The sequence below is a fragment of the Thunnus albacares genome, chromosome 3 (genome assembly GCF_914725855.1).
Source record: "Thunnus albacares chromosome 3, fThuAlb1.1, whole genome shotgun sequence".
NCBI classification, from domain to species: domain Eukaryota; kingdom Metazoa; phylum Chordata; class Actinopteri; order Scombriformes; family Scombridae; genus Thunnus; species Thunnus albacares.
The window spans coordinates 19,925,081-19,938,670 of NC_058108.1; the positions used below are offsets into that span (position 1 = coordinate 19,925,081).

The 13,590-nt window shown below is 41.6% G+C and overlaps 1 protein-coding gene across 3 annotated transcripts in view; it reads left to right on the plus strand.

Moving 5' to 3' along the window:
* The first annotated feature begins 12,308 nt into the window (after positions 1–12,308).
* The window catches only part of si:dkey-117m1.4 (serine/arginine repetitive matrix protein 1), a 21,267-nt gene continuing 19,985 nt past the window's right edge, over positions 12,309–13,590 (plus strand). For all 3 annotated transcript variants that reach the window (XM_044346902.1, XM_044346904.1, XM_044346903.1), the window contains exon 1: positions 12,309–12,479. In XM_044346902.1, the coding sequence (XP_044202837.1) occupies positions 12,385–12,479 (95 nt within the window). In that variant the 5' untranslated portion in view covers positions 12,309–12,384. The remainder of the gene's footprint in view (positions 12,480–13,590) is intronic.

Below are 13,590 nucleotides of genomic sequence, written 5' to 3' on the forward strand. Positions count from 1 at the left end.
AGTGAACGAGTGAATGAGCAAGCAAAGAAAAGTGAGAGAGAGGACATGTACGTGTGTGTGTGTGTGTGTGTGTGTGTGTGTGTGTGTGTGTGAGAAAGAGTGGGGGAGGGGTGTACGAGGGAGATGTGTGTGTGTGAAAGGAAAGAGAGGGAATGTGTGTGTGCGTGCGTGCTTCTGTGTGTGAGCGCGCCTGCGTAGGAGGGAATGTGCATGTACTTGTGTGTGTTTGTGTGACTGTGTGTGTGTGTGTGTGTGTGTGTGTGTATACTTGTGTGTGATGTGTGTGTGTCTGACAGAGATAGAGGGGGAGGGGTGTGTGTGTGGAGAGAGCTAGGAGCAAGCTCTGCAAATGGTGTGTGTGTGTGTGTGTGTGTGACTGTGTGTGAGTTTGTGTGTGTGTGTGTGTGTGTGTGTGTGTGTTACAGCAGCACAATATGTGCCTGTGCTGAATGAAAGGGAAATGAATGCGGTGTGTGTGTGTGTCTGTGTGTGTGTGTGAGTGTGTGTGCTGTGTAAGAGGGTGTGTGTCTTTTATTGGAACTGTGTGTTTGTGTGTGTGTGTGTCTGTGTGTGTGTGTCTGTGTGTGTCTATGTGTGTGTGTAGTTTGTGAAGACTGTATAATTGTGTGTTGCTGTATGTGTGCACTGCTTGCACGTGCATGTGAGTGTCTTCAGTAAGAATCGTGTGGCTGTGCGTGAATGTGTGTGCGTGTGTATATTTGCGTGTTTGTGTGTACGTGAATACAGTACAGACACACACACACACATTGGGGGTATTGGTGCGGGTGATGAAGTGTTCATGATACTGTGCACACGTAAACAGAGCAGAATTACAATTAAACCAAACTCATTCAGCAGCTCCCAGATCTCCATACATTTTCTCTCACATCCTTCTTCTTCTGTCTTATCTCAGCCAAGCATCATTTTCAAGCCTCTTGATGACTGTTACATCCTCACGTGTGCATCAGGACCTGTACTTTACTGTTCGTCAAGTGGTTCCATATTCCACCAGTTCAGGACCTTCATTATTATCTGTAAATGAGGAGTTTCAAGAACTTTTAGAGTAGGTCTGGTGAACAACATGCAGCGAGCCAACAGCAGGGGTTGGTAATTAGAATTCAGCCAAAGGGCCCGTTTTTTTTTTTTTTTGTTTTTTTTTTGGAGTGTTCACTGGGTTGATCAATGCAGGTTAACAGGTGCATTTGAGACACAGCTGGCCTGCCCTGTATCTTTTAAATTTTCTTATTATTTTTAAAATTTGTTCAAAATACAATAACTATTTGGCCTATGTTAGCTTCGGTGCAAGTGATGGCCTGAGCAGTAGCCCAAGATAGGCCTGTTTCCACTGTGATATAATTGACAGATAGGGACAGGATATCATGTGTTTAAGGGGCACCAACTACTACAGATTAAAGATATCACATCTTTCAAAAAATGGTTAATGAAAACAAGAGTTTTAAAAAATGGCCATGAAGTACACATTTATCTTATCCTTAAAAGAGCACCCCACCCATTCAGCATTTCGCTCCATAGTCAGATTCTCGACGGATGGACTGTTTTATTCTATGTATTCTTCTCCCTCCTCAAAACCTGTTGCCTGCATTACCCACAATGCAATTTGCCATACAGAAGTAGAAGATTCAGGCACCAGTCCTCCCATTCATATGAATGGGGGTAGTGTGTTTAGACTGCGGGCGCTTTGGCTGCAGTGGTGCGGCAGTGGCCTGCGAGGAGACAGTAGAGTCAACTTTTGGAGAAACATAACCTGACATCATGCTGCGGTGGCGAATCACATCCGGCAATCAGACTGATCAGAGCTGTAAAATGCTGCCATGAGGGAGGACAATGATGTTACTAGGAGGAGAGGAGGACATTTGTCTTTATTTGATAACATTAAAAGTAAAGTTAGACTTTGCTGTGGGCTTCCTGACTCATTGTTAAAAAGACGAGAAAGAGAGAGAGAGAGAGAGAGCAGCTGTGCTCAAGCTAGCTAGAGAGTGAATGAAGAGAGGGAGTGGTGGTAGCGAGAAAGCCAGTGAATCAGATCAATAAAACGTTATTTTCTGATTGTTTCACAGCGGTTATGTTCTAGATCACAAGCATGCCCTCACCCCCACACACCTCCTCTCAACCCTTCAGCGGTGTGCTGCAATGCCTGATTTGGTGTGAATACAGCTTCATGCTAGTAGCGGCTAATGAAGCCTTGATCTGCTAACTTCCAGCAGAAATTGGGAGCAGACTACAGAGGTCTGGTAACCTAATTTCTTTCTAAGTTCACACCCCAAGAAGAAGATTTTCAAACTTATAGTCTTCAGCTCCAACCAACATGTATTACTTGAGGCAATATATCAGATTTCATGCAGCTCCCTCTGGAGCCACAACAGGCTTAAAGGACCAGTGTGTAGGATTTAGTGGCATCTAGTGGTGAGGTTGAAGATTGCAACCAACTGATAACCACTCCCCCCACCCTCCTGTTCCAAGCGTGTAGGAGATCCTACAGTGGTGGCAAAAACCTTGCGAAAATCGTGAAAGGCCCTCTCTAGAGCCAGTGTTTGGTTTGTCCATTCTTGGCTACTGTAGAAACACGGTGGAGCAACATGGCGGGCACCGTGGAAGAGGAACCGCTCCCTATGCAGATAAGAAGGGCTCATCCTAAGGTAACGAAAAGACGATTCTTAGTTTCATGGGATTACACACTAATTAAAACATACTTATAAATATTATATTCCATTTCTAAATTCTACACACTGCACCTTTAAGTCCTCAGTGGGCACCACTGTATTTGTAGGTTTTCACCCTCTCCAGTTGGTGTTTTCTAGTTGAAGACTCTGTAAGTCCCAGATGAACCAGCTTGGAGAACAGCCTGGGAATGACAATAGGTTAATTGAAAAGTTAAATTTAATCAATAAACAATAATGTCATGTATGCAGTACGTGTCTCTCATGGATTTGTTGTGGTGACAGCTGACCTGTAATGGGTCAGCCCAAAGCGCACATACAGTTTAATTTGCCAGAGAGGCATCAGCACTTACTGTATTTTGGGTTTTCTATCTATTTAGAAACTCTACAACACAGCCTGCCAAAGTCAACCCACAATTATCTCTTTGTTGGCAATGCCATGGATGAATTAGCTTGAGACATGTAATCTCAATTAGCCTGTACTATAGATTATTGACAGTTCTCTCATTTATTTACACATCAATGTACATTTGCTTGACAGGTCATGTGTCTTTGATTTATAATGTGGAAAAATATGGCATGTGTCAAAATTCAAATAAATTCTGTATATATTTGGGGTGAGAAATAGGCAATGAGTTTTCACAATTACTCATCATTCTGTATCTACAGTACCAAGTTTTAATAGATGTTGATGCCATTTGGGAGTTTGGAGGAATAGCATGTCGCGTTATTTATACCCTACTGAGCTGAATCAATTCTCAAGTGGTTGTTTCCAGACTTAACCCCCCTATTGTCTTAAAATGACCCGTTCATGAGTTTACCAGCAGAGAAAAAGAAATCTGCAAGAAATTTGATGACTTTCCTTGATTGACCTTTCCATAAGGAAAAGTAAATCACTGTTCTTTTTTCTTTTTTTTTTGTATTACAAAATCTGTATACCATCAGGGCTTTTTGATTCAGTGTTTAAGCAATAATTTACAAATGAACTGAGGTAATTCATAAATGATTTATAGCAACCACAGAATACACACACACACACACACAAACAAACACAAACATAGACACCCCTAAAGAGAGAATGTATGCATATGCCTGACTAATCAAAAACATCCTTGTGCAAGTGGGGCAGCACCCTTCCCCCACCCCACACCTGACCCTGTTTCCCACAAAATATGAAACAAAATAAAATAATTTATTGCAGTAAAACACTGTTTTTTCGCAGACAAATCAGGGGTGGGGTCATAATATTATAAGGTAACTGCACATCAGTACCTCTTTCTCCGTGCAGTTGAGTGCCCAACAGGTCCTTGACCAGATTTCCTCTGAAGATGTCCAGGAGAACAATGAAATAGAAGAGGTGGAAAAATCCGAAGAAAAGGATGATGAAGAGTACAACCCGGAGCATTATGAGTCATTCTTCAGAGGATGAAGACCATCAAGAGAGACATTTTTGTCTAAACATAACAAGCAATGGTACTCATCACTGAATAGCCATCAGGGCAGAATGGCAGCACAGAATGTGATAAGGACGACCCCGGGGCCGACTAGATTAGCAGTCTGCAACAGCCAGCACATTGCTTCAATCTTCCACCTCTTCATTACGTCAGCCATTGAAAAAATCATCCTGGACACGACCAACATGGAGAGGACTGGCAGAGGATGGATGACATAAACCTACATGCCTACATGGGATTGACTGGTGTATATTGTTCTGCCGAGGCTACATCTATTTTTTTAGACTTTGCTTAAGGTGGAAGGGTAATTTTACATGCAGCAATGACTCTGAAGGTGTTTCACAGTTCCTGAAGGATGATCAGATGTGACAAGAGACCTGCATGATGTCCCACAGAAGTCTGGAATAAGTGGGTGGAGCTTCCCCCTTAATTTTATAATCCTTGTACTGAAGTGGAGGAGCAACTGGTTCCATTCCATAAATACTGTCCATGCTCTTCATTGTTAGTTTTATTATTCAGTACTGTAATATCAATTTATGAGATTATTTACTGTGACTGATAATAAAAAAAAAAAAAAATCAGTTTTTATTTTTGTCTACCAGAAGGGAGCTGTCCTTTCTGGCAGTATTTGCCCAGTATATTGGCAAAGTATTGAATCAATATCTGGGTGGTGTGTGATGTACAGTCAGCTTTGCTTGGAACATGCAAGAGCAAGAGCAAGAGCCCCAGGGAAGAATCAAGGGATGCGTGTTGTGTTTGACATGACTGAAGGCCTGAGGGGGTGCAATGTTATATGTGACAATTTTTTTCACCTCGTACGAACTCGGCCAGCAGCTCCCAAAGAGGAGGATAGTCATGGTGAACACAGCAATGAAGAATTATCCTGAGCTCCCCACTGCACTCCTCACAACAAAGGGAGGACAGGTCTTCTAATGAAAGTTTACCTTCACCCCCCACCACCACTGTTGTGTCTTACTGTCCGAAAAAAGAACAAGAATGTGGTCCTCATGAGCACATTGCTGGAGGATGCTGAGATCAGTGATCGTGAGGACAGAGAGCCAGCCATCATCTGAAAGGTGATTGGAACATACTGCTATAAGAGGATGATCATCAACGTGTCTTCATATAACACTGATGTCATGTAGAAAGAGATCAACTCTACCTGGATGCTGGATGAGCAGAACAGAAGGAGGGTGTTTCTGGATCAGCTGGGAAAGGCACCGATAACCCCGTCATTAAAGACAGGAGCGCCCTCACCTTACATCAGCCTGAAAATGCAAAAAATAAAATCTGTGAAGCTCATACATGCAGACTTGCATACTGTCTTGCATGTGCCAAGTAAAGATATACAAATCTTCCAACAATAAGAGTTCAACAAAGTTATGTGTGTCTGTGTTTCTCAAAATGTTCAAGAACGCTATGAATTTATTACCTTTCAGTACAATTCAGTATTGAAATCTTCATGGTTGTTGTGCTAATTTCTGCTTCTTCATGTGCAATCAATTTTTAAACTTCTGCAGTAACTTCAGTCATAACAAACAACAATATTGCTACTGCTAAGAATAATATTTATTGTATACATATTCATAATAATGGTACAAAAAATCAATGATAAGTATTTTGTAGTAAAAAAAAAAGAATAAATACAGTCTTTATGCTGTACTGTGAAAAAGGAAAATAGTTATTTTCCAACTTGTTGAGTGGCAGGGTTGTGTCATTATTCAAAATGATTTCAGAGTTAAAATTAAATCAAGCCTAACCAGAGGTTTGTGATGATGGTGGGCCATTTTTGACCCATGTGGAACAGCGGAGTATCAGAATATAAAGACACCGGGAGGGTTAGCTCTATTATCAAAAACTGAGTCTGTGTGAGTCAACTTACACCATGCATCAAGTGTCAAACAGGGATGGGTGTTGGACCTCAATGCCAAACAAAATGTGTCTCTGAAGTTGTGAGAACTATTAAATATCAAAACTTGGCTCTGGTCAGATTCTCAGTCTTGCTTCCTTATTCAGTGATCAAATATTTCCTGATCTAAATCACAACTTTGCCCATCTCTGTATTTAAACAGCTTTTCTATAACTACTCGCCTTTGAAGAACATTGAACACTGATGCTTTGAGAAGTTTGAGATATTTTGTTAAAAAAAAAAGAAGTTTTTTTTAATTTTATCATTTATACTCCTCAAACTAAGGAATTGAAAATTGAATAATTTAGTTATTTAATTCTGATAAAAGATGGGTATATTTTTAGAGTGGAACATAAGGATAGTTTCACTCTCTAATAGCTAGATTGCAGTAAAATTTGGAATATTTAAGGTGATGATGATTCGTATTGACCCTGTGACCTTTGTCTAGTGTCACTGAATGACTGTGTATCTCTCAAAACGAATGGTCAAATTACTTTTCAGTGCTATCTTTGTGGGAGTTTGTGTCAGTGACTAAACCCAGCAGCTAATTTAGATAAATAAGCCAAATGCAATAACTCTAGTATTGGTTGGGAGTTAATGAAAAAGGTAACTGTGTAATGAGGATTACCCCAAAATTTCAGATTTCTCTATGATAGAAACAAGTGCACATAGTGATGAAATGGACAACCAAAAATATAGCAAACATGGTATGCAAGAGAAAGGAAAAATGCTAATATGATCAAATATATATAGAATATCAAAATATAGAATCACAAATGTCAAACCCACAAAATAGATGGGGAAAAACTAAAAAACAAATAAATGTTTCCTTGTTGACAGAAAGCACCATTAGACTATCAGTAAATACCTAAAATAAAGAAAATAACAGGTGCATGAAATAAATCATTAGGATCTTTCAGAGCATTGATGGAAAAATGCATGCATGAACCTTTATTGATCCCTACAGGGGAAATTCACTTGTTATAGCAGCTAAAAATTAGAAGAAAAAGTAACATAATAAGATAAAAGATAAATAAAAAACTAAAAACTAAAGACTATATATACATACAGTATATAAACTATATACACCTGTTACATATACAGATATGACCTGCAGTGGTAATGCACAAATGGTGTGTAGCATTGTACTGAAATATTGCACTGGAAATTGGATAATTGCACAAAAGAAAAAAAAAAAAACTCATTGCACAAGGGTGAAACATAAGATAAATATGATGTTAATGATAAATGAACCAAGCTGTGATGTTATAAGTGGTGGGTGATGGTCACCCACCTCCTCTATGGAATCTAGAGGACAGTCCAGGACAGAGCTAGCCCTCTTAACCAGAAGAGTTTGACCAGTGTACAGTGCAATTGTATCTGGCTGCCACTGAGAAATATGGTAGGTTATTCTGTCTACATTATGGCTTTGCTGCCACTGAGACCACGGTAGTAGTTTAAATGAATGTCCCTGAAAATTCACTGTTGTTGTATCTTAAAATAGAGCCATCAGTGTGGTGTTAAGTACACTAGTATTCCTTTTAGAAGGAGGGAAGTGATGCAATTCTCAAATCTGTAAGGGAATCAGTCTAAAATACCTGTAGAAAAGATAAATGGGATTCAAGAAACTCAGCAAAGTATATCCGTCATATTTTTGTCCCATGAAATAAAACACATAAAAGAAAATCACCTTTCTCTAAATTGATTCTAATTTTTTTTTTATTGATTGCGTTTAGTGGTATACTGTATGGTTGGGGAATACATTTTTAGTTATGTGACAGTTTGATACAATAATCTAATAATACTAACAACTATAATTACTGTTCAATGGAACGTGAAAACATTGGTAATTGGGATACAGCCAAGGGCCTGGGACAAATAATATATTTTCTTGAAATATTTTACTGGTACCTAGTTTTGATGTTTACTATTTGGACTGTGGATTTTATGTAGTAATTTGCTATTTGCTGAAGCAGTTTTTAAATACAAGTGAATAGATCTGAGTTACCAAGAAGCAGACATTCAGACATTATAACTCTGATTATCTTTTGCTTTCTGAAGACTTTTGCCACTTTATGATTTTACATTTGAATGATGGAACATGTGTACAAGTTGCTGTGTGAATCTGTGAAAAGAAGGCTGTGCACTTGTTACACGTCGTACACTCTCAAATTTCTATAAAATTCCATGAAATTAGAAATACTTAATAAAACAGTGAAACAATATTCATAGCATCATGATTGATTCCTGTTTTTGTCAGAAGAATTTATTGTGAAAATCAAGAAAAAAGAAATTATTTTATCTCCCACTTCAGTCATAAAGATATCAATCACGTGATCAACTTGCAGAATTATTTGACAGAGAATTGCCTTCACTATCCTTATTGTCGGCAGTGTGTTGCAACACTGTCCCTTTGTGAATTACCCTCTGATTTTCATCCCTACAACTTAAGTCCAGAAACCAAGGTCTTGCAACATAAAATGTGTATATATTAGAGCTAAAGGAAGTGTCTAATCAGTGTTACTGTGGATTGCTTTCCCCGGTGATTAGCATTTAATTAGTAATCCCTGCAGTGGGGAGTGTATGTCATGTGTGTCTGTCCAGCACAAACCTCATTTTTTCAGTGTTTTGAAAATCCAATCAATGTTATATATATTATCAATCAAGCTCTATTTGTCACATGTAATCATATAAGTACAATCACTGTGAAATGTCATACTGTTAGTTCCTTCAATTTGTGCATTAACAAGAGTTTAAATAGAATAGGAATAGTAATAAATATATGTGTATGATTGGAGGGAAAACAACAAAAACAAGACTTTTCTTCTTCAAGCCATCTTTCATCTCATACTTGATGTACCATTTACCTCAGGGGCCAGAGGTTACTAGCACATGGCCCCCAGAGGAGGACAGTCTTTACCACTGCCGCATTCGGCTTCCTGGAAGAGACAGACCCTGGTGATGGACCTATCTAATGTGCTCATCTTCGTCTTGACCTTGACCTAGTGTACAAGCCCGTTTTTGTCTGGGAGTGCCTGAACAACCTTCTCCATGACCCAGGAGTGCCCTGAGGGTGGAAGCTCTTCCTGAGCTTCTCAGTGCCTGGGGTAACTTCTTCCTGACCACAGCAGGGAGAAAAGGCTGTTATTCGGGTGGTTGGGATCCTTAATGATTCTCCTAGCCTTATTCCTGCAGTGCCTGGTGTAAATATCCTTTAGGCAGAGTAGAGCACCGCCTATTGTGTGTTCAGCTGAACGAACCACTCTTTGCAGGGCATTGCGGTCCTGTTCGGTTTCCGTACCACACAGTGATGTTCCCTGTTAGGATGCTCTCGGTGGTACAGAAGTAGAAATTCCTCAGTGTTTGAGGGGATACCTGGAAATTCCTCAAGCATATCAGGTGAAACAGTCTCTGTCTTGCCTTTCTCACCACTGAGTATGCATCGCCCAGGTCAGGCCCTCTGTGATGTGGACACCAAGGTACTTGAAGCTGTCCACCCACTCCACCGAGGACCCGTTGCTATTAAGGAGGGAGTAGTCCTTCCCTGCTTCTTCCCAAAGTCCACTATCAGCTCCTTAGTCTTGCTGACTTTCAGGCATAGGTTATTGTCCTGACACCAGTGGGTCAGGTCCTCTACTTGCTTCAGGTAGGCCTTCATTGTTATTTGTGATCAGGCCCACCACAGCTGTGTCGTCAGCAATGTTGATGATGGTGTTGGAGTCGAAAGTGGCTACACAGTCGTGTGTGTACAGGGAGTACAACAGGGGGCTCAAAACCTAGCCCTGGGGTGCTCTGGTTTTAAGGATGAGGGCAGAAGAGGTATGTCCGCCAACCCTCACCACCTGGGGTCTGCCTGTCAGGAAGTCAAGGATCTACATGCGCATTGAGGTGTTTAATCTCAGGTCTTAGAGCTTTGTAACAAGCCTGGAGGGAACTATGGTGTTAAACACTGAACTGTAGTCAATGATCAGTAATCTCACATAGCTCCCTTTCTTGTCCAGATGAGATAGGGTGGTGTGGAGGATGTGTGCTATAGGCTTCTTCAGTTGATCGTTGGGACGGTAGGCAAATTGTAGTGGGTCCAGTGTGCTGGGCAGTGAGAAGCAGATGTAATCATTGACCAGCCATTCAAAGCACTTCATCACTGCAGAGGTGAGTGCCACTGGGCAGTAGTCATTCAGACAGGCTGGTCTTATTTTCTTGGGGGAATGATGGTGATTCTTGAAGCACATGGGTGTGACAGACTGAGCCAGGGACAGGTTGAATATCATTGTGAACACTGGCGCTAGTTGGTCAGCACATACTTTGAGGATCCACCCACTGATACCGTCTGGTCCTGTTGCTTTCTTGGTGTTCAATGCTTGAAAGCCCTCTGGATGTCATGCTCAGGGTGACAGGTGTGAAAGGTGCGCCCACTCATCCATTAACCTCTGCTTCAGCTGTTTTTTGCTGGCTGGCTGCCGATGGCCACAAAGCGAGCATAAAAGTTGTTTACTGTAGTTCACTTACTAGAGACGCAACAGCACTTGACAAGGGGGGATGGGGGGTGGAGGGGGCTTGTAATCTGTCAGTTCTTAGTCCTTGCCACATGCTTCTGCAGTTGCCCTGCTGGAATTGCAGTTCCACTTTCTTCCTGTAGTCACTTTTTGCCTCCTTTACTATTCTTCTTACATTGTAGGCTGCTGCTTTTTAATTATCCATGTGGTGTGAAGCAGTGATCCAGAATGTTTATTCCCCTTGTGGTGCAGTCAATATGTTGATGGAAGTCAGGCATAACCTTCTTAAGGTTAGCTTGATTTAAGTCTCGAGCTAGAATGAGCGCAGCATCAGGATTACCAATCTGTGAGCAGTTCAAGTCTTTGCAAAGATCTGACAGGGCAGCCTCTGTACTCGCCTGTGGTGGGATGTAGACCACTGTGATAATAAATTCCCTTTGGAGAAAGTGCGGTCTGCATTTGATTGATAATAACTACCACTGTCACACCAGTCCTTATTCGCCATAAAGCACATGCTTGCTTCTCTTTTCTTGCCAGAGTCCTCTGTTCTGTCACTAGAGTCACCTGGTTGAATGGCGCTGTCCAGTATTCCAGGATTTAGCCAGGTTTAGGTGAAACAAAGGACATTACAGTTCCTGATATCCTGTTGGAAACTGATATGGGCACGGAGGTCATCCAGTTTATTATGCAACACTCCATGTGGCCAGGATTGCAGCTGGTTATTAATCCCTCCACGTTTACCTCGGTGTTTCCTCTGATGTTGAGATGGACGAAGAGATGGTCTTCCTTGTCTGTGTGGTCGGGATCGTAGCTGGTGTTTATCCTGTCCACCTTTTCCTCGATGTTTACTCTGATGTTTACTTTTGAAAACCTCGACTGGCCAGGTAGCAGAGTTGGCAGGAGGAGAGTTTACAAAGTGGTGAGTTGACCATTTCCCTGTCTTGATGAGTGACTTGTAGTCAAATGTTATCATTGTCATATATTATTAATTATTATTTAGGGTAATACTATTCAGGTTATATTGATCACATTATTGATTCTGGCAAAAATGGGAGTTTAATGCATCCTAATGTTAATTAGGAGAAATATGCAAGAGCAGTTTGTCTAAATTTGCCAATAGTACCAATATATACAACTTGAATGTTGAAAACTGGTATACTTCATTTGCATATTTGAATCGTCCAATCAATTAGGACATTTATTAAGTATAGGGCTTAGAAGAAACAACATAAGAAACAGTCTACACTCTGTAACAAACCATGATTTGGTACCCAAATCACCCGATTTGTTGATAGGGGAGTAAATGTGTTAACCTGTTGATAAAATGACAACGCACAGTGCGTGTGGGTTTGTAAACAGAACTAGAAAATGTTTCCCAGTTTACCTTAGTGTTTTTCTGCTTGGAACACAAACTTCACCTCAATGTTTAGGTCCTCACTTTTTTATTTTCATAATTTCTTCTTTCAGTGAGCGAGCTAATCACTCTTCTTAGGAACGGTCTACTTTTTTTCATCTGCTTGGTGAGCGCGTCCATTCCTCCGCAGGGGTGTCCGTCACCATCCTATTTATTAAAAGTGACACACAGCTTGATATTTATCCCCCACAATTAGCCCGTTTAAACTCGGTGTTTTAAAATCATACTTTCGCTCAGTCTTTGGCACACTGAGAATGACGCGATAGCCTACATTATAGACTATTTTGTGGCCTGCCGCGCGCCGCGCACCCCTCCGCTCCGCCGCGTTGGGAGCGGCTGGAATAACCTTGGTGTGAGCCAGTTGAGCGGCTGGAGAGGGGAGAGAGAGGCTGAACTGTGCGGCGGTGGAAGATCAGCGATCGCTGGCGTGAACATGGCGGAGACCGTACGCTCGCTCTTCGACTACCGGGAGACACACAGCCTGGACAGCGACGGAGAAGGCGTCAAACCGGCACCACCACTGCGGGGGTGAGGGAGTCAATTAACCATGACTTAATATAGAATAGTGAAAAACTGTTTCATGATAGTGTTTTCCTCCCCGATGACAGCGAGACTCGGGTGGGTGTGTGCGCGCATGTTATGTGTGAGGCTGTTTTTGATGGAGCTAAAGTTGTAAACAAACGTTACTCGTCAATTTTGTCAGTGAGTAAAAGACCAAATGAAAGAAATTGTGTGAGAAAGTCACTTGTTTGTCTCGTGCTAGCTTGATTTTTTTTTAAAAAAAACCTTAAATCCACCTTACAAAGCAGCTCCAAAGAGGTGTGTGCGCGCGTGCGCTAGTTTGCGTTTGTGTACATGTGCGCGCGCGTGCGTGTGTCTGACACTGTATTCACCCATTGAATGTGACTGACAGGGTAAAGTAAATTCAGCATAGACACACTATTTCAACTACAAAAACATGCCATGCACCTTGAATGTGTTACTTTTTTCAGGTGAAAACTGGGGTTTAATAATAATATGTCGTGTCTTAAACTGTAAATAACAAAAGTTTTCAGGAACATGTCTCACAATACAATTGTTCAATTTCACAAAGTTATAAAAATGTTGGCATAAATATACTGTCAGAGCTTTCCTGTGTGTTTGTCTCCCTCTCTCTCTCTCTGTAAGTGCGTGCTCGCGCCTGTGTGTAGTGTGCCCGCGCATGTGTGTGTGGTTGTGTGAGAGTGGGAGAGAAAGGCACACACACACACACACACATACACACACATATACACATAGGGAGGGGGAGAGAGCATGAGAGAGAAAGGAGCAGCTCTGTGTGTGTGTGTGTGTGTGTGTGTGTATGTGTGTGTGTGTGTGAGGGAGAGAGGGGAGGGTGGTGTGTGTGAGGGGGGAGGGGAGGTGTGTGTGTGTGTGTGTGTGTGTGTGTGTGTGTGTGTGTGTGTGTGCTAGAGCAGAGGAAGGAGGAGGGAGGGTGTGTGTGAGGGATGGAAGGGGAGGGAGTGTGTGTGTGTGTGTGTGTGTGTGTGTGTGTGTGTGTGTGTGTGTGTGTGTGTGAGAGAGAGGGATGGGAGGGGGAGAGAGTGTGTGCGTGACCGAGACAGACACTATGAGTGTGTGTGTGTGAGAGAGAGATGGG